Source organism: Salmo salar, chromosome ssa08, assembly GCF_905237065.1.
Source record: "Salmo salar chromosome ssa08, Ssal_v3.1, whole genome shotgun sequence".
NCBI classification, from domain to species: Eukaryota; Metazoa; Chordata; class Actinopteri; order Salmoniformes; family Salmonidae; genus Salmo; species Salmo salar.
In genome coordinates, this window is record NC_059449.1 from 9,362,090 (window position 1) to 9,383,694 (window position 21,605).

The following is a 21,605-nucleotide window of genomic DNA, read 5'->3' on the forward strand; positions in this document are numbered from 1 at the left end:
CTCAAACGTTAGAGGTGCATGCCGCCTCTACTGTACTGGAGTGTGTAGTCAAGCACAGCTAAATGAATAGACTAAATGAATAAAGAACCAAACATTAAGAGAAACTAAACCCTCCTATCTAATCCTGTACTACTAAGAAAATAAAAAGAGCCCTGTACTTACAACAATCCATCAACACATGCATCACTGCTTCATCAACCATACACTCTGTACACAAACCATTTGCATGCTTGCCAACCAGACATAACGACGAGTTCGATGTACAATGTCCTAAACGCAACCACCATCTCTTCCTTCATAATCAGACCCATGAATCTTGGTCCACCGACCTTTCTTTGGTGGGCATATAAATGCTGGCCCTTGGGTTCTGAGTCCCACCTCTTCTGCCGAACATCTATCATAATTGCTCTAATCTTACCTCACCTTGTGGAGCATGAATATAAATTATATCTCATTTTTAATACCCTTTTAAAGCCCATAACACAGCACACAATCCCAACAACACCCAAACAATGGCTAGAGGTCCAGGAGGGAGCTCAAAGACTTACCACCTGAGTCTAACCACCAATGTCAGAGGCAGTTCTACGTTGCAGAACGGCTCTTGTAACATAGTTTACACTTGAAGGGCCTCTCCTTGGTGTGAACGGTCTGGTGCTCCTTCACATAGTTCACCTCAGCGAAACACTTCCCACATGTAGGGAAGGCGTACGGCTTGTCAGCGTCAGTCCTAATGCTCAGCCTCCCACATTGTGACCCAATGACAGAGGCAGTAGAAGCAGGAGCCACAACCCTCAGGTGGTTAGTCTTTGAGCTCCCTCCTTGACCTCTAGCCATTGTTTGGGTGTTGTTGGGATTGTGTGCTGTGTTATAGGCTAGATACCCTGATGAAGACAGCTTGTCTGTCAAAACGTTGGACATAAATATTTTTGCATCTGAGCTCCTAGAGTGTGCGGCTCTCCTTTATTTTTTTATAGGCTAGGTACCTCTCATGGTGAACCCCCATCGTGACCATGTCTGTATTTGTGGGGTAACCATGATGTAACTGAGGAAGGCTAGACCCAGGTCCAGGCTTTCTATGAACCCAGTCACCAGCCATTAGATGAGACCATGAAGGAGAAGACCGATTACCACCAGGGTTGTCTTCTATCACTCCCCGTGAAGTTGAAGCCCAGGGTGATCATGGATACTGTGGTGGTTGTATCATAGGAACCGGAGGATCTATCGCTATCAACCCCAGGCCGCAGACTACAGCTGCAGACTGTGAATGTGTAGTCTTTAGTTTTGTAGATTTCTTAACCATTCATAACGTATTCAGCTAGCGCTGCACGTAACTGGTCTATAGAGTGGTAGCTATTTAAATTGCTAACCATTTCAACATGTAGCTACAGCTCCATGCTCTCTGGTCTATAGAGATTTTCTTCTTCTCTGTTGAAAGTTTCAGTGTCTAACCATTTCGTACCTTCCAGCTCACGCTGTCGGTCCCGCTGGTCTAATGTTAATTTTGCTAGAAGTGGGTTTTATGCACTCTGGGAAAAGGGGGCGTTCCATGACGCTGACATAATGTCTGTGCTCACGTGGGTGTGGTCACTGACTGGTTAAGACTTTATATGAAAAACAATTCTCATTTAGAAGGCTAACACATTTCATCTTCTCACAAATAGTTTCATATTTAATCATGTAAGTTCCCCAACATTTGGATGTGAACCTGACAACTGGGAAATATACACTTTCAGAAATACAGTTATGTTGTTATACTGTCCTTAGTTACATCACAAATTAGTAACAAATTCAACAGGATTATTCTTTAAGTAGCCACGGACCATTCCAACTGTTTGGATTACAGAAATATTGTTTCATTATTCAACCTTTTGATGTCACAGTACTACTATCTTTCTCTGTTGTAATGAAGGGATTTTTCACTTCCCTTTCATTGTGGGAGAGAGTTTTTCTGCAGGTATTTACGACCATCATAAAACGGCCAACTTCACCCCGTTATGATCCTCACCCAAAAGGGCAAGTCATGACACTTCCATATGACAAATAAAAATATTTTCACTCTTATCCATAATAATCTCATCATGTATTGTAGACTAACCCAGATTTTCGCAAAGTCGCAAATTGTCTTTATGCCGATTTTTGTATATTTGCATGAAAATCTTTCGCCAATTGGATGGAAACCTAGATACAGAAGCATTTTTGCATACACCATCACAGCAACTATTACCATATCATCTACTCTGCCTCATCATACTCATTATTTCCTTATTTCACCTCAACCAGTTCCCTACTACATCTAAAACCAACAGAAATAGCTACAAACTACTACACAAAACATATATACACAACATTCAACAATTTCAAAGATTTTACTGAGTTACAGTTCAGTTCATATAAGGAAATCAGTCAATTGAAATGAATTAATTAGGCTCTAATCTATGGATTTCACATGACTGGGAATACAGATATGCATCTGTTGGTCACATATCTTTAAAAAAAAAGTAGGGGCATGGATCAGAACCAGTCAGTATCTGGTGTGACCACAATTTGCCTCATGCAGTGTGACACATCTCCTTCACATAGAGTTGATCAGGCTGTTGATTGTGGCCTGTGGAATGTTGTCCCACTCTTCAATGGCTGTGCAAAGTTGCTGGATAGTGGTGGGAACTGGAACACGCTGTCGCACACGTCAATCCAGAGCATCCCAAACATGCTCAATGGGTGACATCTGGTATGCAGGCCATGAACGAACTAGGACATTTTCAGCTTCCAGAAATTGTGTACGGATCCTTGCGACTTGGGGCCGTGCATTATCATGCTGAAACATGAGGTGATGGCAGTGGATGAATCTGTCACAGCTGTCTTCAGGAAAGGACCAAAATGCAGCAGAGTTAGTGTTCGTCATCTTGAATTTAATAGAAAGAACACTATAACAAAAACAAACTGAGAAAACTGACAGCCAACAGTCCTGTCAGGTGCTACCACACTAAACAAGAAACAATTACCCACAACTCCAAAGAAAAACACACACTCCTATATAGGACTCCCAATCAAAGGCAACTCAACACACCTGCCTTCAATTGGGAGTCCTAATCACCAACACAACCATTCACACACACAAAACCCCTGCCACATCTTGACCAAAACTAATCCAATTGCTCCCTCTGCTGGTCAGGATGTGACAGAATGGCACAACAATGATCAGGATCTCGTCACGGTTACTCTGTGCATTCAAATTTCTCACTAACAGGGATGTAAACAAATTTGTCCACAGAATTTGAAAGAAATAAGCTTTTTGTGTGTATGTAAAATGTCTGGAGTCATTTCAACATTTTACATGTTGAATTTATATTTTTGTTCAGTATATATTTTTTTACGCACACATTTGATTAATAAAATATTTAATCAGTTGCCTTCCTCAAATGAAGGGGATGATGGCACAATCTTTGTGAGAGGGAGTGTATCGGATTTCATTGGTCGGCAACTCTTCATTCAGGATAAATTGAGTTAGCCCTGACTGCCACTGAGCAGGTCAATTTTGAAGGATTCGTTGACATTGAAATTAACCTAGCTAAAAGGTGAGCCACTTTCCTGTTTTTCCAGTTATCCCGAGTTGAACTCTGAGTTGACAGAAGTTACCTTACTAACTCCTCAAACCTGATTCATAGTGTAGGGCTCCGAAGGATTCAGGCCTTGCGATGACTAGGGTGAAATATTAATCATGAACGAATGTTGCCCTGTCCTTGATATTTCAGACTGACTGGTCTCTACAAACTGGGTTAGAGGGTACATCCTTTTAACTTCTGTTTAGGAGGGTAATTAACCACAAACCCCTAATTAATTAAGTCATTTCAAACAGGCTTGTGTAAATAACTGTTTTTAGAGAGACAGTAAACCTGGCTAACACAAGGACAGTTTAATATTTACATTACTAAGGTGATGTAGATGAAATAAAGTAATTCTATTCAATTAAAATAACTTTTATTTCCTGGGTGGGAACTTAATATGTGGTGACGAATAGTACATACAAGACACATAACAACATAGAACACAAAAACATGTTGGCTACAGTATAAAGGATTAGAATCATTCTATGCAATCACAGACATATATATACTAATAATAACTTCAAGAGTTGAGGAGTTTGATGGATGTTGGCACAAAACTAGAAGATGCTCTCTATGCCTGCGCCCGGAGGGTAGGGGGCTATACTTAAGCAATAAGGCCCAAGGGGGTATGGAGTATATACCACGGTTAGGGGCTGTTCTTAGGCACGACACAACGCAGACTGCCCGGATACAGCCCTTAGCCGTGGTATATTGGCCATATACCACAAACCCCTGAGGTGCCTTATTGCTATTATAAGCTGCTTACCAACGTAATTAGAACAGTAAGAAGTAATGTTTTGTCATACCCACGGTATACGGTCTGATATACCATGACTTTCAGGCAATCAGCATTCAGGGCTCGAACGACCCAATTTATAATGGTCATTTAGTGAGTGTGTTATGTTAAAGGCTATTTGTTCCCTCTTCCTCCTCACTCGTTTTTTGTAAATGTCACTAAGGGGTTCCTGACTTTCTCTGATGACCTTCCCACTGATTCCTATTACCCTGTGGGTCAATGGCTTCTGACGTGTTCGATATAGCACCAAAATACCCCACAATATTAAAGGCTAAAATGGATTCTATAAAGCATTCTTAAAACGCTTGCAGGAATGATTGGTGTACATTCAACTTCCTCAATTTCCTTAGAAAGAACAGGCATTGTTGACATTTTGAGTGAACGTGTCCAGTGTTTCTTTTGAAAGATCTTGTTGTCAATTATATTTGTTAGATATTTGTTGTCCTCCACTCGCGCAATGATCTGTCCATTAATCTCCAGCGCTGGGATGGTAGGTTGGTCTCTTCTCTAGTCAATGACCAGGTCTTCGGTTTTGGTTGCATTGAGGTCCAGCCCAGGTAGTTCTGGCTACACCACAGTGAAAACCTGTCAATTTCAGCCTGGAGATGCCTGTCTGAGTTGCTTGCTGTGTCCATATTTACGGTCATCCGAGAACTTAATGAATATCATCTCTGGGCCTGAGCTCCTACAGTCATCGGTGTTCAGGGCGAGATGACAGAGCCTTGTTGTGATCCAGATGATTCTGGATGAGATGCAGTGACCTTTGAATCTTACCAGAGAATCAGATGTGATTTCCAGCACAGGAACATTATTTTATTTTAAATAAATAAAATAAAAAATGTATGAAATTCTATGAAATGTATGCATTCACTACTGTAAGTCGCTCTGGATAAGAGCGTCTGCTAAATGACTAAAATGTAAAAATGTAAAAAAATGTATATATATATCAACTCAGCAAAAAAATAAACATCCCTTTTTCAGGACCCTGTCTTTCAAAGAAAATTCGTAAAAATCCAAATAACTTCACAGATCTTCATTGTAAAGGGTTTAAACACTGTTTCCCATGCTTGTTCAATGAACCATAAAAAATTAATGAACATGCACCTGTGGAATGGTCTTTAAGACACTAACAGCTTACAGACGGTAGGCAATTAAGGTCACAGTAATGAAAACTTAGGACACTAAAGAGGCCTTTCTACTGACTCTGAAAAACCCCAAAAGAAAGATGCCCAGGGTCCCTGTTCATCTGCGTGAACGTGCCTTAGGCATGCTGCAAGGAGGCATGAGGACTGCAGATGTGGCCAGGGCAATAAATTGCCATGTCCGTACTGTGAGACGCCTAAGACAGCGCTACAGGGAGACAGGACAGACAGCTGATCATCCTCGCAGTGGCAGACCACGTGTAACAACACCTGCACAGGATCGGTACATCCGAACATCACACCTGCGGGACAGGTACAGGATGGCAACAACAATTGCCGACTAACACCAGGAACGCACAATCCCTCCATCAGTGCTAAGACTGTCCGCTATAGGCTGAGAGAGGCTGGACTGAGGGCTTGTAGACCTGTTGTAAGGCAGGTCCTCACCAGACATCACCGGCAACGTCGTTGCCTATGGGCACAAACCCACCGTCGCTGGACCAGACAGGACTGGCAAAAAGTGCTCTTCACTGACGAGTCGTGGCTTTGTCTCACCAGGGGTGATGGTCGGATTCACGTTTATCGTCGAAGGAATGAGCATTACACCGAGGCCTGTACTCTGGAGCGGGATCGATTTGGAGGTGGAGGGTCCGTCATGGTCTGGGGCGGTGTGTCACAGCATCATCGGACTGAGCTTATTGTCATTGCAGGCAATCTCAACGCTGTGCGTTACAGGGAAGACATCCCCCTCCCTCATGTGGTACCCTTCCTGCAGGCTCATCCTGACATGACCCTCCAGCATGACAATGCCACCAGCCATACTGCTCGTTCTGTGCATGATTTCCTGCAAGACAGGAATGTCAGTGTTCTGCCATGCCAGCGGAGAGCCCGGATTTCAATACCATTAAGCATGTCTGGGACCTGTTGGATCGGAGGATGAGAGCTAGGGCCATTCCCCCCAGAAATGTCTGGGAACTTGCAGGTGCCTTGGTTGAAGAGTGGGGTAACATCTCACAGCAAGAACTGGCAAATCTGGTGCAGTCCATGAAGATACTGACTGTTACTTTTGATTTTGACCCCCCCTTTGTTCAGGGACACATTATTTAATTTCTGTTAGTCACATGTCTGTGGAACTTGTTCAGTTTATGTCTCAGTTGTTGAATCTTGTTATGTTCATACAAATATTTACACATGTTATGTTTGCTGAAAATAAGCGCAGTTGACAGTGAGAGGACGTTTCTTTCTTTTCTACGTTTAGTACCAGTCAAAAGTTTGGACACACCTACTCATTCAAGGGTTTTTATACATTTTTTGCAATTTTCTACCATTGTAGAATAATAGTGAAGACATCAAAACTATGAAATAACACATATGGAATCATGTAGTAACCAAAAAAGTGTTAAACAAATCAAAATATATTTTATATTTGAGATTCTTCAAAGTAGTCACCCTTTACCTTGATGACAGCTTTGCACACTCTTGGCATTCTCTCAACCAGCTTCATGAGGCAGGTAGTCACCTGGAATGCATTTCAATTAACAGGTGTGCCTTGTAAAAAGCTAATTTGTAGAATTTCTTTCCTTCTTAATGCGTTTGAGCCAATCATATGTGTTGTGACAAGGTAGGGGTGGTATACAGAAGATAGCCCTATTTGGTAAAAGACCAAGTCCATATTATGTCAAGAACAGCTCAAATAAGCAAAGAAAAACGACACATCATCATTCATTTAAGACATGAAGGTCAGTCAATCCGGGAAAATGTAAAAAAAAATAATAATAATAATCGAATGTAGTCAAAAAACACATCAAGCGCTATGATGAAACTGGCTCTCATGAGGACCGCCACCGGAAAGGAAGACCCAGAGTTATCTCTGCATGTGTAGTTCCCACCGTGAAGTATGGAGGAGGTGGTGTGATGGTGTGTGGGGGGGGGGCTTTGCTGGTGACACTGTATGATTTATTTAGAATTCGAGGCACACTAAACCAGCATGGCTACCACAGCATTCTGCAGAGATATGCCATCCTATCTGGTTTGTGCTTAGTCCCACTATCATTTGCTTTTCAACAGGACAATGACCCAAAACACACCTCTACGCTGTGTAAGGGCTATTTTACCAAGAAGGAGAATGATGGAGTGCTGCATCATATGACCTGGCCTCCACATCACCTGACCTCAAACCAATTGAGATGGTTTGGGATGAGTTGGACCGCACAGTCCAAGACTGTTGGAAAAGCATTCCTCATGAAGCTAGTTGAGAGAATGCCAAGAGTGTGCAAAGCTGTCATGAAGGCAAAGGGTGGCAACTTTGAAGAATCTCAAATATAAAATATATTTTGATTTGTTTAACACTTGTTTGGTTACTAAATGATTCCATATTTGTTATTTCATAGTTTTGATGTGTTCACTATTATTCTACAATGTAGAACTAGTAAAAATAAATAAACACCTGGAATGAGTATGTGTGTCCAAACGTTTGACTTGTACTATATATATATAGATAGATATTATAGCTAACACACTCTTCTTTCTAAACAAGTCTGTTCTGAGTGTAACGGATACTGATCATGACACGTCGTGATTTGTTGTTAATTTGCATTTATGTATATTTCAGTGGTGGATACATTATGGCTGTGAAATGTTTTGATTAATTTGTAATGCAGCTAGCAATAGCATATTTCAAAGAGCAACTCAGAGCACTCCTTTTTTCATTTAATCACGCCCCATGACGCCAACCAATGAAATCCTTTCTCTTCACTCTAAAAGGAAGTAAACAGTGACCGAGAACAACTTTCACGTTAGTGTTTTTATTTAGACATTTTTAACATAATGGAACTACAAATATGACTAATTGAACTGCTAAGCATCAGATACGTACCCCAAGTAGTCTTTAATTCGCGTTGGAGACAGGACTTGGTTGATTGGCGTTATCTAGCTGACGCTAGCTAGCTGCTAATAATGGCTAACTGTATGGTTTTTCACACTCAAATAGCCTCCATCATGGAGGTGCTAGCGAATGCAGCCGTGGCAGAGATCTGTAAACTCGTAGACGACGACTATGCAGTGTTTCGTTTGGAAGTAACTCAGAGACAGAAAGAAAACAGAGGATTGCGGAGGAAACTACAGCTACTGGAACTGAAGGTGGCACGGGAGCGCGCCCTCCCCAGTCGTCCCAGTAGTGTAAAGGTCCTCGACCGATACAGAGGAATGGCAAGAGGTACATTTTGCCACGTTCCCTTCCCAAATGTGTTTGGATAGTATGCAATAATTCCACTAATTACTTTGTTATCTTGCAAGAAGTTATGAGAAGTGTTGCTTTACATCCTTGCCAATTCTAGACTGTCAAAACGGTCAATAGTGTACAATAGTCAATATAGCGTTGAGCACCAAAGCTAACCACCTCTTTATATCCAATCACTCTCTCAGGTGAAGGACATCTCACTGGAGGCCACAGGAACTTTGTGAAGCCAGTGGGCCACAATACATGGAGAAATGACCAACCCGTAGCTGTAGATGAAGGGAGTGGAACCTCAACCCAGCACGTTATCGTAATAGAGGTATGAGTAATTAAAATTACAGTACATCAAATGTGACCAGTTTCAGAAAGGCTCCCCTCCGCTATTCACTTGCTTACATGTACATCCTCATTTATCTATCATAGGGGAGACTTCCCTATGACATTGTTATCCAATTCCACTCATGTACCGGTAATAACCTCTCTTTTTGTGTCAGTCTGCAGATGCAGAGGCTGCAGGTTCTGAGGTCGAGCAGGAGAGATCTGAAGGAGAGGAGGACCCACGGCACAGCAGAGACATCCAGACTGGAGCAGCTGGAGTGCCCTATGAAGCTACAGAGGACCCCACCACCGCTGCTCACGAGCCAAAGAACCGACGCAGCATCACGGAGGTCAGTGGAAGGCCGGACACCATCCTCAAGTCAGAGACAGACACCAAGACTTTAATTGTAACACAAAGGCTCTTACACACAGGATCTGACCAATTATCAGATCCAAAGAGACTGGGGCTGGAGCCACTGGACTGTCCTCCTGCTCCCAGCTCAGAGTATTTACCGTTATTTAACCAGAGCAAGAGGCCTGCTCATTCCCGTGGAGATGGTGAAACATTAGACACTGGTGGTGATGATCCGTCTTGTTCTTACGCTACAGAGATGGACCCTGGCAACATATCCTTGGGTTTAGAGAGACAGACTGATCTGTCTAGAGGGGACTGGAACCGGTATAGTAGTAGTGTATACTCTGAAGGGTGCCTAGATAAGAAAGGGGAGGTTATAGTCGTAGATGAGGTGACTGTGAAAGTGGAGGGCGACACATCTCTGACATGGAATGCAGACGAGACTCACTTTTTTGAAGGACACTCGCAGGGCAACACCAATAACTTCTTAGACTACAGGGAAAGCTTAGAGACAAATCTAAATGTTGCAACCCACTCCCCTTTACACGCATTCAGGGATCGCAACTCAGTGTCCACGTCAATGGCACCTCCCGATTCAGACGGCCACATCCTTTTCGATCAGATATTGAACTCAAATAACAGGGCTAGAGCCCAGGCCCAGGGAAGGGGAGCAATATCAGGCGGTAGTAAAGAAAAACGGTTCCTCTGCATGTTCTGTAACAAAGGCTTCAGCTGCTCCCAGAAGGTGGAGATCCACCAGAGGGTCCACACAGGGGAAAAACCCTACAGCTGTACCCAGTGTCACATGCGCTTCACCCAGGCTGGTGACCTGAAGAGGCATCAAAGGGTCCACACAGGGGAGAAACCTTACAGCTGCCCCCAGTGTGAGAAGAGGTTCTCTCGCCACCACCATTTGAAGATGCACTTGAAGGTCCACACGGGAGAGAGGCCGTTCGTCTGAACGCACTGCAGGTAGAGGTTCTCAGAAAGGAGCTACCTTAGGATACACCAGCAGAAAAACCATTCCACTCTATAACATAGCTTATGACGTTTAGATCAAACCCTGTATTTAAAGGAAAATTGTTTTTATTTATTTTTTTCTGCAGAAAAGACCCACCGATGCATTTGTAATAACGAGAGTAACAGATTTCAGTGTTGAATATTCCTTGGTAGAATATTGCATCAGCAGAAAAAACATTCCACTCTATAACATAGGAAGTAAACATTCCACTCGATCACTTCTGACGTTTTGACAAACCCTGCATTATAGACAAAGATTAATTTGAATTGTTGTCAGTAGAAAAGATCCACAGATGCATTTGGAATAATGAGAGTAACAGATTTCAGTGTTGAATATTCCTGGGTAAAATATTTCATCCACACATTGTGGAATTTCTAAGGCATATATAAGCCTATCAAGTCTGTTACTTATTGTGTTTGTCCTGTGTCGGCTATATGTTGTTCACAAATGCCTATTTCATTACTTCCATTCAACTACTTAATTTTTTCCCAAAGACTCTTTTTAAAGAGAAAATGTTCATGCTGATTTTTAGTTGAGACATTTGTATATGTGGTGTATTTAAAACTTGTTTGTTTAATAAACACAAAATGGGACTTTTCATTCTAAGACTTTAATTGAAATTCCCGTCCCTTTGGGGCGGCAGGTAGCCTAGTGGTTAGAGCGTTGGATTAGCAACCGAAAGGTTGCAAGATCGAATCCCCGAGCTCACAAGGTAAAAATCTGAACAAGGCAGTTAACCCAGTTAACCCTAGGCCGTCATTGAAAATAAGAAAGTATTCAGACCCCTTGACTTTTCCACATTGTTACTTTACAGCCTTATTCTAAAATGTTTTAAATAATTGTTTCCCCTCATCTACCCCATAAGGACAAAGTGGAAACAGGTTTAAAAATAAATAAAATACCTAATTTACATAAGTATTCAGACCCTTTGCTATGAGACTCGAAATTGAGCTCAGGTGCATCCTGTTTCCATTGTTCATCCTTGAGGTTTCAACAACTTGATTGGAGTCCACCTGTGGTAAATTCAATTGATTCAACATGATTTGGAAAGGCACACACCTTTCTATAAAAGTCTCACAGTTGACAGTTCATGTCAGAGCAAAACCAAGCCATGAGGTAGAAGGAATTGTCCGTAAAGCTCAGAGACAGGATTGTGTCGAGGCACAGATATGGGGAAGGGTACCAAAAAATGTCTGCAGGATTGAAGGTCCCCAAGTACACAGTAGCCTTCATCATTCTTAAATGGAAGAAGTTTGGAACCACCAAGACTCTTCCTAGAGCTGGCCGCCTGGCCAAGCTGAGCAATCGGGGGAGAAGGGCCTTGGTCAGGGAGGTGACCAAGAACCTGATGGTCACTCTGACAGAGCTCCAGAGTTCGTCTGTGGAGATGGGAGAACCTTCCAGAAGGACATGCATCTCTGCAGCACTCCACCAATCATGCCTTTTACAGTAGAGTGGCCAGACTGAAGCCACTCCTCAGTAAAATGTACATGACAGCCTGCTTGGAGTTTGCCAAAATGCATCTAAAGGACTCCCAGACCATGAGAAACAAGATTCTTTGGTCTGATGAAACCAAGATGGAACTCTTTGGTCTGAATGCTAAGCATCAAGTTTGGCGGAAACCTGGCCCCATCCCTACGGTGAAGCATGGTGGTGGCAGCATCATGCTGTGGGGATCTTTTTCAGAGGCAGGGACTGGGAGACTTATCAGGATCGAGGGAAAGATGAACGGAGCAAAGTAAAGAGATCCTTGATGAAAACCTGCTCCAGAGCGCTCAGGACCTTAGACAGGGGGCAAAGGTTCACCTTCCAACCGGAAAACGACCCTAAGCACACAGCCAAGACAACACAGGAGTGGCTTTGGGACAAGTCTCTGAATGTCCTTGAGTGGCCCAGCTAGAGCCCGGACTTGAACCCGATCGAACATCTCTGGAGAGACCTGAAAATAGCTGTTCAGCGATGCTCCCCATCCGACCTGACAGAGCTTGAGAGGATCTGCAGAGAAGAATAGGAAAAACTCCTCAAATTCAGATGTGCCAATGTAGCGTCATACCCAAGAAGACTCAAGGCTGGCAAAGGTGCTTCAAAGTATTGAGTAAAGGGTCTGAATACGTATGTAAATGTGATTATTTAAAAAATAATAATACATTTGCAAAAATGTCTAAAAACATGTTTTCGCTTTGTCATTATGGGGTATTGTGTGTAGATTGAAGAGGGGGGAGGGATGATTTAAAACATTTTAGAATAAATCTGTAACGTAACAAAATGTGGAAAAAGTCAAGCGGTCTGAATACTTTCTGAATGAACTGTACATTAGATCTGAGCTCACCCTATACTGCATACACACAACAGTGCTTTATAACAAATATACACTTACTAAATATACCTACACATACCCACTCACTAACAAACACATACTGTACATGTCAAAATAGTTTAGTCGGGTTTGTCTGACTTTTGACTTATCATCGCTGACATATTTACCCACATCATATTTATGTCCACCATGATGGGTTTAACAACAATGAAGTCATTCTGTAACTACAGTATAGGACTCAAACGTAGAAGGGATGGGTAAACACTCCATGTTCAAAGTGTGTTTATTATCTGTGTGTACGTACCTGGGGGAGTGTATGTCTGTGTAATCTGTATCACCTGTCTCTTCCAGGAGCTGGAGGGTTTAGAGGTACTGCTGGTGAAGGAGGAGGTGTGTGAGGAGTGTCTGGGGAAGCCTAAGGGGACCATGGTCATGGAGGTCAACCAGACTACACCTCCTGGAACCAGCTGAGCAGCACAGGAACACACACAGTCTCACTGAGGTGAGCCCATTTTGAACTACTGTCTGTATGGCATTAGGTCAGGGGCTGTATCCACAAAGCCTCTTAGAGTAGGTGTGCTGATCTAGGATCAGTTTTGCCTTTTTAGATCATAATGAATAAGACCTGATCCTCAATCAGCACTTCTACTCAGGGTATCTCAGAGTTGGAGTGCTGATCTTAGTTTATAATAAATAAGATTGTATGGACAGATCCTATATCAGCACTCCTACTCCAAGACACTTTGTAGATACGGGCCCAGGTCTTGATTAAGCTTGTCTTAAGTCTGGGACCATGCCTTTGAATTATCAAACCATTAAAGGGATAAGTCAGATGAACTTGTGGATACCATTTTTACATCTCTGCGTCCAGTACACAGGAAGTTTGAGGTAATTTCACACGCCAGTGCTAACTAGCTTAGCACGAAAACTGGATTAGGTGTAACCGCAGACTTCCATTCTTTGCGCTAAGCTAGTTAGCAAAGCTAGTTGCCAAAATCCCGAACTATCCTTTTAAAGAGTGTCAAGTAATCAAATCAATGACAATGTTTGCATAGTACTCATAGCAATCCCTCATTGCCCAAACAGAAGATGCTCCATAGCAGGGTGCTCATATCAGATTTCTTGATCCAACATCCTCTCACTCTGTATCTCTTACAGTCAGTAGACATGGAGGATGGGAAGCCTGATCTGCAGCTGCTCAAAGTGGAGACAAGAGGACAGACCAGAGAGTGGATTAAAGATGTGGGATCAAGGTATCGAGAACATATATATATATGCATCAATAGGAAGATATTAGCTTACATAAAATGAAATAAATACAACTTATGTTTATACACTGCTCCAAAAAATAAAGGGAACACTTAAACAACACATCCTAGATCTGAATGAAAGAAATAATCTTATTAAATACTTTTTTCTTTACATAGTTGAATGTGCTGACAACAAAATCACACAAAAATAATTTATGGAAATCCAATTTATCAACCCATAGAGGTCTGGATTTGGAGTCACACTCAAAATTAAAGTGGAAAACCACACTACAGGCTGATCCAACTTTGATGTAATGTCCTTAAAACAAGTCAAAATGAGGCTCAGTAGTGTGTATGGCCTCCACGTGCCTGTATGACCTCTCTACAACGCCTGGGCATGCTCCTGATGAGGTGGCGGATGGTCTCCTGAGGGATCTCCTCCCAGACCTGGACTAAAGCATCCACCAACTCCTGGACAGTCTGTGGTGCAACGTGGCGTTGGTGGATGGAGCGAGACATGATGTCCCAGATGTGCTCAATTGGATTCAGGTCTGGGGAACGGGCGGACCAGTCCATAGCATCAATGCCATCCTCTTGCAGGAACTGCTGACACACTCCAGCCACATGAGGTCTAGCATTGTCTTGCATTAGGAGGAACCCAGGGCCAACCGCACCAGCATATGGTCTCACAAGGGGTCTGAGGATCTCATCTCGGTACCTAATGGCAGTCAGGCTACCTCTGGCGAGCACATGGAGGGCTGTGCGGCCCCCCAAAGAAATGTTACCCCACACCATGACTGACCCACCGCCAAACCGGTCATGCTGGAGGATGTTGCAGGCAGCAGAACGTTCTCCACGGCATCTCCCGACACTGTCACGTCTGTCACGTGCTCAGTGTGAACCTGCTTTCATCTGTGAAGAGCACAGGGCGCCAGTGGCGAATTTGCCAATCTTGGTGTTCTGTGGCAAATGCCTAACATCCTGCACGGTGTTGGGATGTAAGCACAACCCCCACCTGTGGACGTCGGGCCCTCATACCACCCTCATGGAGTCTGTTTCTGACCGTTTGAGCAGACACATGCACATTTGTGGCCTGCTGGAGGTCATTTTGCAGGGCTCTGGCAGTGCTTCTCCTGCTCCTCCTTGCACAAAGGCGGAGGTAGCAGTCCTGCTGCTGGTTTGTTGCCCTCCTACGGCCTCCTCCACGTCTCCTGATGTACTGGCCTGTCTCCTGGTAGCGCCTCCATGCTTTGGACACTACGCTGACAGACACAGCAAACCTTCTTGCCACAGCTCGCATTGATGTGCCATCCTGGATGAGCTGCACTACCTGAGCCACTTGTGTGGGTTGTAGACTCCGTCTCATGCTACCATTAGAGTGAAAGCACCGCCAGCATTCAAAAGTGACCAAAACATCAGCCAGGAAGCATAGGAGCTGAGAAGTGGTCTGTGGTCCCCACCTGCAGAACCACTTCTTTATTGGGGGTGTCTTGCTAATTGCCTATAATTTCCACCTGTTGTCTATTCCATTTGCACAACAGCATGTGAAATGTATTGTCAATCAGTGTTGCTTCCTAAGTGGACAGTTTGATTTCACAGAAGTGTGATTGACTTGGAGTTACATTGTGTTGTTTAAGTGTTCCCTTTATTTTTTTGAGCAGTGTATACTAAAACAAACATTATGTTTGAACTTGACCAGGTAATGGACTCAAACTCCATATGTAGAGTTCTCTGCCATGTTTGTAAAGTTTATTTTGTAACCTCTTCCTGCAGGTGGTTGGCTGTAAGCTAACCGAGGAGACTGGGCGGCCATCTTGGATTCCCAGACCCAGACTGTTGCAGCCAAGGTCCCTGGGGACGACATCACCAAGCAGGCCAGGACCAGAGGCGACATAGCGGAGGTCAGTGGAAGGGAAAGTGTCCTCAACTCTGGTCTGGGGAACAACACTGTTAACCACAACCAGAAGCAGACAGTCAAACACAAAACAACGTCTCCATGACAACAGACTGGCTGAAACCAGGGCTGCCTTTAGCCTGCCTTCTATTAGCCTGATGACTCACACCAAATTATTTTGCTTCTTTGTCATTCGCTATATACTTTAGTCTGAGACTCCCATCATTGAAGTCGTTTGTGGTGACGAGGGGCATTGTACAAAACAAAGTCATCAGCGATCGTATCGTCTCTAATCAAAGTATTTTTTATTTGTATTTATGAAGGAAATCGTTGTGGAAATCTGTTGCCGCTCAAGTCGGCTTCGCAATGCAATGCTCTTTCTATTGGCTGGCTGGCTGGCTAGCAAACATAGCTAGAAAACAGGAATAACAAATATAATATCAGCATGTAACGTAGCTAGTTAGCTGTAAAATCGCCTAAACAAACTGCAGTATCAATATCACCACATTCAACCTGCAGATTGTGCCTCACTGGGCAATTCAAAAACCCAACATTAGCACAAATTTTGTCACCAAGAAGTACATTACCAATATTTTCTGAGATTTGACATAATTAACTTGCTCTCTGTAATATCGTATAGCCTTGGAATTGTGACATTATGTACTTTAGAGAAAAATAGGCATGTTTCTCGACATACTTTGACTTTGAGAAGGGTTTGCGTGGCGATTAGCTTAGCAACCTCGTGACGCAGTATGACAACATGAATGCGATTGGTCAACAGTCGGCTGGGTGGGGGGTTATACGTTGCTTCATTCATTGGATTCCGATCTCCTTTCTGTAACATCTCCGTCAACGGCACCATGCAGTACACCCTGGACTAAAGAGGCAGACAAATAGGAAAAATGTGCAGGGCCCTCCGTTAAATTACAAATTTCTCGAGGTAGGAATATCGCAAAAATATGTTCAATGGCTCATTCGAGAGAAGACATGCTCCCGAGTTATGACATCGGCTAGAATTGAAATCTGACATGTATGATAGACATTTTCGCCATCTTAAAGTCGTATTCCTATTAACTTCCAGTGTAGAGAGAGAGACTTCATCACAGCTCTACGTCATACCGGCCAGATGTCTGCCTGCTTGAATGCCAATAACTCAGATATACATGAAAACATGACATGGCCCAGGGAATCGCGAGAACATCACTCAGAGATGCACAAAAACAGTATAACATTCAAAATGGGTGAACCTTTCCTTTAAGGCAGCTACTGTATATACAAATAAAAATATTTCATGACATTACATTTCATAGCACTTTTCACAACACATTAATGATGTGCCCTCAGGCCACTACCACATATCTACAACACAAAATCCATGTATACGTGTGTGTAGATTGTGTCTTTTAGCATATGTATGCTTGTGCCCGTGTGTCTCTTCACAGTCCTCTCTGTTCCATAAGGTGTATTTATCTGTTTTTTTAAATCTGATTCTACTGCTTGCATCAGTTACCTGATGTGGAATAGAGTTCAATGTAGCCATGGCTCTATGTAGTACTGTGTGCCTCCCATAGTCTGTTCTGGACTGTGAAGAGGTCTCTGGTGGCATGTCTTGTGCGGTATGCATGGGTGTCCGAGCTGTGTGCTAGTATTTTAAACAGACATATCGGTGCATTCAGCATGTCAACACTTCTTACAAAAACAAGTAGTGATGAAGTCAAGCTCTCCTCCACTTTGAGCCATGAGATATTGACATGCATATTATTAATGTTAGCTCTCCTTGTACATTTAAGGGCCAGCCGTGCTGCCCTGTTCTGTGCCAATTGTAATTTTTCTAAGTCTCTTTTTGTCGCACCTGGAAAGTAGTCCAGGTGTGACAAAACTATGGCCTGTAGGACCTGCCTTGTTGATAGTGTTGTTAAGGCAGAGCAGCACTTTATTATGGACAGACTTCTCCCCATCTTAGCTACTGTCACATCAATATGTTTTTACCATGACAGTTTACAATCCAGGGTTACTCCAAGCAGTTTATTCACCTCAACTTTCCACATTATTTATTACAATATTTAGTTGAAGTTTAGGGTGTTACGCACGCCTCTAGAAAGAGGGAACGCAACACCCTGCTACAACTTTACTCTCCATGGTGTGAAAAAGGTATGGAAGTGTAGGTGTGAGCAAGGATGACAAAAAGGCAGAGAATACCCTTACCTGGGAATTTATTCCTTCACACGGTATGTTGGGGAAAAGGGGCTGGACGGAACCAAAGCAAAGAAACTAAATATCAAAGCCCCCTCTCCTACCTTACCTGCCTACCCACTACTTACCTAACTAGCACCACCTGGTGCACTAACCAAAATACAGGGGATGGTCCGCCCAGGTCTTTCCTAGTGTGTATAGACAATAAATTACTACGGGTATATGTATGCCCGCGGGCCTCTTGCCTAAGCACTCCCTAGGTGCCTTCTTCCCCCCTGGGAACAAAGGAAACAGAATAACAAACAATTTCACAACTAAACTAAGAAAACCTCAGGACATTAAAGAAGCACTCTCTCTGAGCAACAAACTAACACAGAACATAATAAGGTTTCTCAGCAACAACTAACTAAGTACATACCAAATTCTCTTTCTGAGAAACAACCAACATATATACACACACACACACACACACACATACATACATACATATATATATATATATATACATACATATATATATATATATATATCCCTCTGCCATCAACCTCCTCTCTCAGCAAATATCTCCCTGCAATCATCTCTTTCTCTGAGCAACAGAACTGGGGCTTATATAGCTTCAGAAGAAGTTAGTAATTGGAGACAGCTGTGTCCTGACGAGGGGGCGGGGTCAGCTCTCCAATCATCAATGTTGATTGACCAATCAGCTGCTCGTAGAGGATTTCAGGAATCCATTTCCTGAAATACATACATGATAATACACAAACCACAACACAGAAACTGGGGAACGTAACATAGGGTTTAGAGTATCAAAGCCAATGAAGAATTTTCAAACCTCCGCTTTACCCACGTGTGTTCTGGCTCTGGCCCAATCAGACGGCCCCGAATGTGTTAGCATTCGGTGAAGGGTCGGGGAGGTACTCATTGCAGAGAAGAAAGCAGCGAGGGTAGCAGATTTACCGAAAAGGTAAAACGTTAACATAGTGAGAAAAGGTATTATTGTTTTGTGCAATGAAAGTACTGTACTTCATTTTGTAGTCCCTCACGGAATGACATTTCACAGTGGCCATGCCCCACTACTGGGGGACATGTAAAAATCGCTCAAAATCTGCCATTGGGGCCCATACAAATTAGAACCAAGGTTGCCTTGTTAAATCTTGTTCATTCTCTTACTTTAAATACTATGACTTTTCTCATCAGCTGGGAATTTTGATTTGAAATGTCCCATACTTTGTTGATATTGTTATCAACCTACTGCATACCCCTAATAATATACATTTCAGGGTGCAGTGTGTGCTGTTAGCATGCTAACACTAATTTAAACAGACTGGTAGAATAGTTAGCATAGTTAGCCATTGCTAGCATTCACTGTTTGAAGTTACTTGAGTGGAGTTGACTAATGACTATGACATGAATATATATATATATATATATAATTCACAACATTTGGACGGGAGCTATAATCCAGTTATATATATTTTTAACTATCTGTGTCGTTATTGCTTGAATTCAGGCTTGGCTGAAATGCTTTCAATGGGAAAGATTGCTTCTGTACCCCACTTCTGTGATTTTCGTTGAAAACATCACTGTCCCATGTTGACAGACCTACAGTATTTGAGTGTATGACCATCTTGTTGAAATACAAAATTGAATCTGTGCTGACTGACTTGGTTATTTTTGTGTCATTGGAGGGACTGAGTTTCCTATATCTCAGTCGAACCAAAACATACTGTACTTCGTTCTTGAATCAACACATATTTTATTTTTTTAAATAATAAACTCTAATGGCTCCATATGGTTAGGTAGTTGACTGTGGTTAGCATTTTATGTCATGTTTCTGTGTGTACAGCAAAGTGTTTATTATATAAACCTTTATAATTTTCTGTTCAATTTGTATTTACAGTCTGCAGTCCATGAGGACCTGCTGATATCCGGTGTTGCTGGTGGGAGAGACTGGACCTCTGAGGTGGCTGGTCATAAACTCTGGCCCCAGATCAGGACCCTGGATGAGAAGCTTTCGCTCTTCCTTCCCAAGTCAGAACCAGGACCCAACCACGAGGGACAGAGACCCCACCACCACCACATAGAACACAACTAGTGGACAGGTAGACTGAACAGCCTCAGTCCTAGTGGTCATCAGAGAGACAGAGGCTCCAGTCAGAGATCTAGTCTGCAGCCCAGAACCTTCTCTCCACAGTCTCAATGCAGGGATGAAGCAGGGCCTGGGGCTGATAGAGATAGACCCACCTGTTCCTATGATACAAACATCACAGTATCCATGATGAACAGAATAAGTCACCCTGGGCTTCAGCCTTCATAGAGAGTAGTGGGAGACACCCCTGGTGGAAGTCTATCAGGAAGTCTGTCTTCTCCTTCAGGATCTTGTCTAATGCTTAGTGACTGTGTTCATAGAAAGCCTGGAGCTGGATCTATCCTTCCTCAGCTGCCTCATAGTTACCCCACCAATACAGACCGGGTCAGGACGGGCGTTCACCACAAGAGGTACCTAGCCAATAACACAGCACACAATCCCAATAACACCCAAACAATGGCTAGAGGTCAAGGAGGGAGCTCAAAGACTAACCACCTGAGGCTGGTCGCTCCTGCTTCTACCTCCTCTGGTGTCATTGGGTCACAACGTGGGAGGCAGAGTATTAGGACAGACGCCGACAAGCCGTACGCCTGCCCCACGTGTGGGAAGCGCTTTACTGAGTCGAACTATGTGAATTGGCACAAGACCGTTCACTCCAAGGAGAGGCCCTTCAAGTGCAAAGTATGTTACAAGAGCTTCTCCTTCCTGAGTAGCCTTATCAGACATAGGAGTGTCCACAATGGGGAGAAATTGTAGCATGTGGCTTGAGATGTACACCAGGGATATCTGGGAGCCATTCTTTAGCTTAGCAATTCTCAACTGGTGGGTCACAGGGAGGTTTGGAATGGGTCGCAGGTGTCTGAGTAAAAACAAAAAAGTGTATATATATTTATATATATTACAGTTGAAGTCGGAGGTTAACATACACTTATGTTGGAGTCATTTAAACTTGTTTTTCAACCACTCCACAAATTTCTTGTTAACAAACTATAGTTTTGGAAAGTCGGTTAGGACATCTACTTTGTGCATGACACAAGTCATTTTTCCAACAATTGTTTTCAGATTATTTCACTTATAATTTACTGTATCACAATTCAAGTGGGTCAGAAGTTTACATACACTAAGTTGACTGTGCCTTTAAACAGCTTGGAAAATTCCAGAAAATGATGTAATGGCTTTAGAAGCTTCTGATAGGCTAATTGACATCATTTGAGTCAATTGGAAGTGTACCTCTGGATGTATTTCAAGGCCTACCTTCAAACTCAGTGCCTCTTTGCTTGACATTAAGGGAAAATCAAAAGAAATTAGCCAAGACCTCAGAATAAAATGTGTATACCTCCACAAGTCTGGTTCATCCTTGGGAGCAATTTCCAAATGCCTGAAGGTACCA

General features: G+C 42.9%; 1 protein-coding gene and 1 long non-coding RNA gene across 2 annotated transcripts; both read left to right on the forward strand.

The window, feature by feature from the left end:
- Nucleotides 1-8,260: 8,260 nt before the first annotated feature.
- LOC106610104 (uncharacterized) lies at nucleotides 8,261-11,072 on the forward strand. Its single transcript, XM_014209274.2, has 3 exons — nucleotides 8,261-8,757; nucleotides 8,967-9,097; nucleotides 9,273-11,072. Exons 1-3 carry the CDS (start codon nucleotides 8,499-8,501, stop codon nucleotides 10,410-10,412), a joined length of 1,530 nt encoding a protein of 509 aa, XP_014064749.1. The 5' UTR covers nucleotides 8,261-8,498; the 3' UTR covers nucleotides 10,413-11,072.
- Nucleotides 11,073-13,872: 2,800 nt separating this feature from the next.
- On the forward strand, nucleotides 13,873-21,191 carry LOC106610154 (uncharacterized). The gene is made up of 3 exons (XR_001329856.2): nucleotides 13,873-14,042; nucleotides 15,813-15,940; nucleotides 20,027-21,191. It is a non-coding gene; the product is annotated as an uncharacterized lncRNA (long non-coding RNA).
- Nucleotides 21,192-21,605: the final 414 nt, after the last annotated feature.

Excerpts from the sequence above, each read along its gene's own strand:
- LOC106610104 (XM_014209274.2), top strand. The coding sequence starts at position 8,499 with ATGGCTAACTGTATGGTTTTTCACACTCAAATAGCCTCCATCATGGAG. Across the intron at positions 8,758-8,966 it reads ATACAGAGGAATGGCAAGAG|GTGAAGGACATCTCACTGGA; the intron begins GTACATTTTGCC and ends TCACTCTCTCAG. Across the intron at positions 9,098-9,272 it reads AGCACGTTATCGTAATAGAG|TCTGCAGATGCAGAGGCTGC; the intron begins GTATGAGTAATT and ends TTTTTGTGTCAG.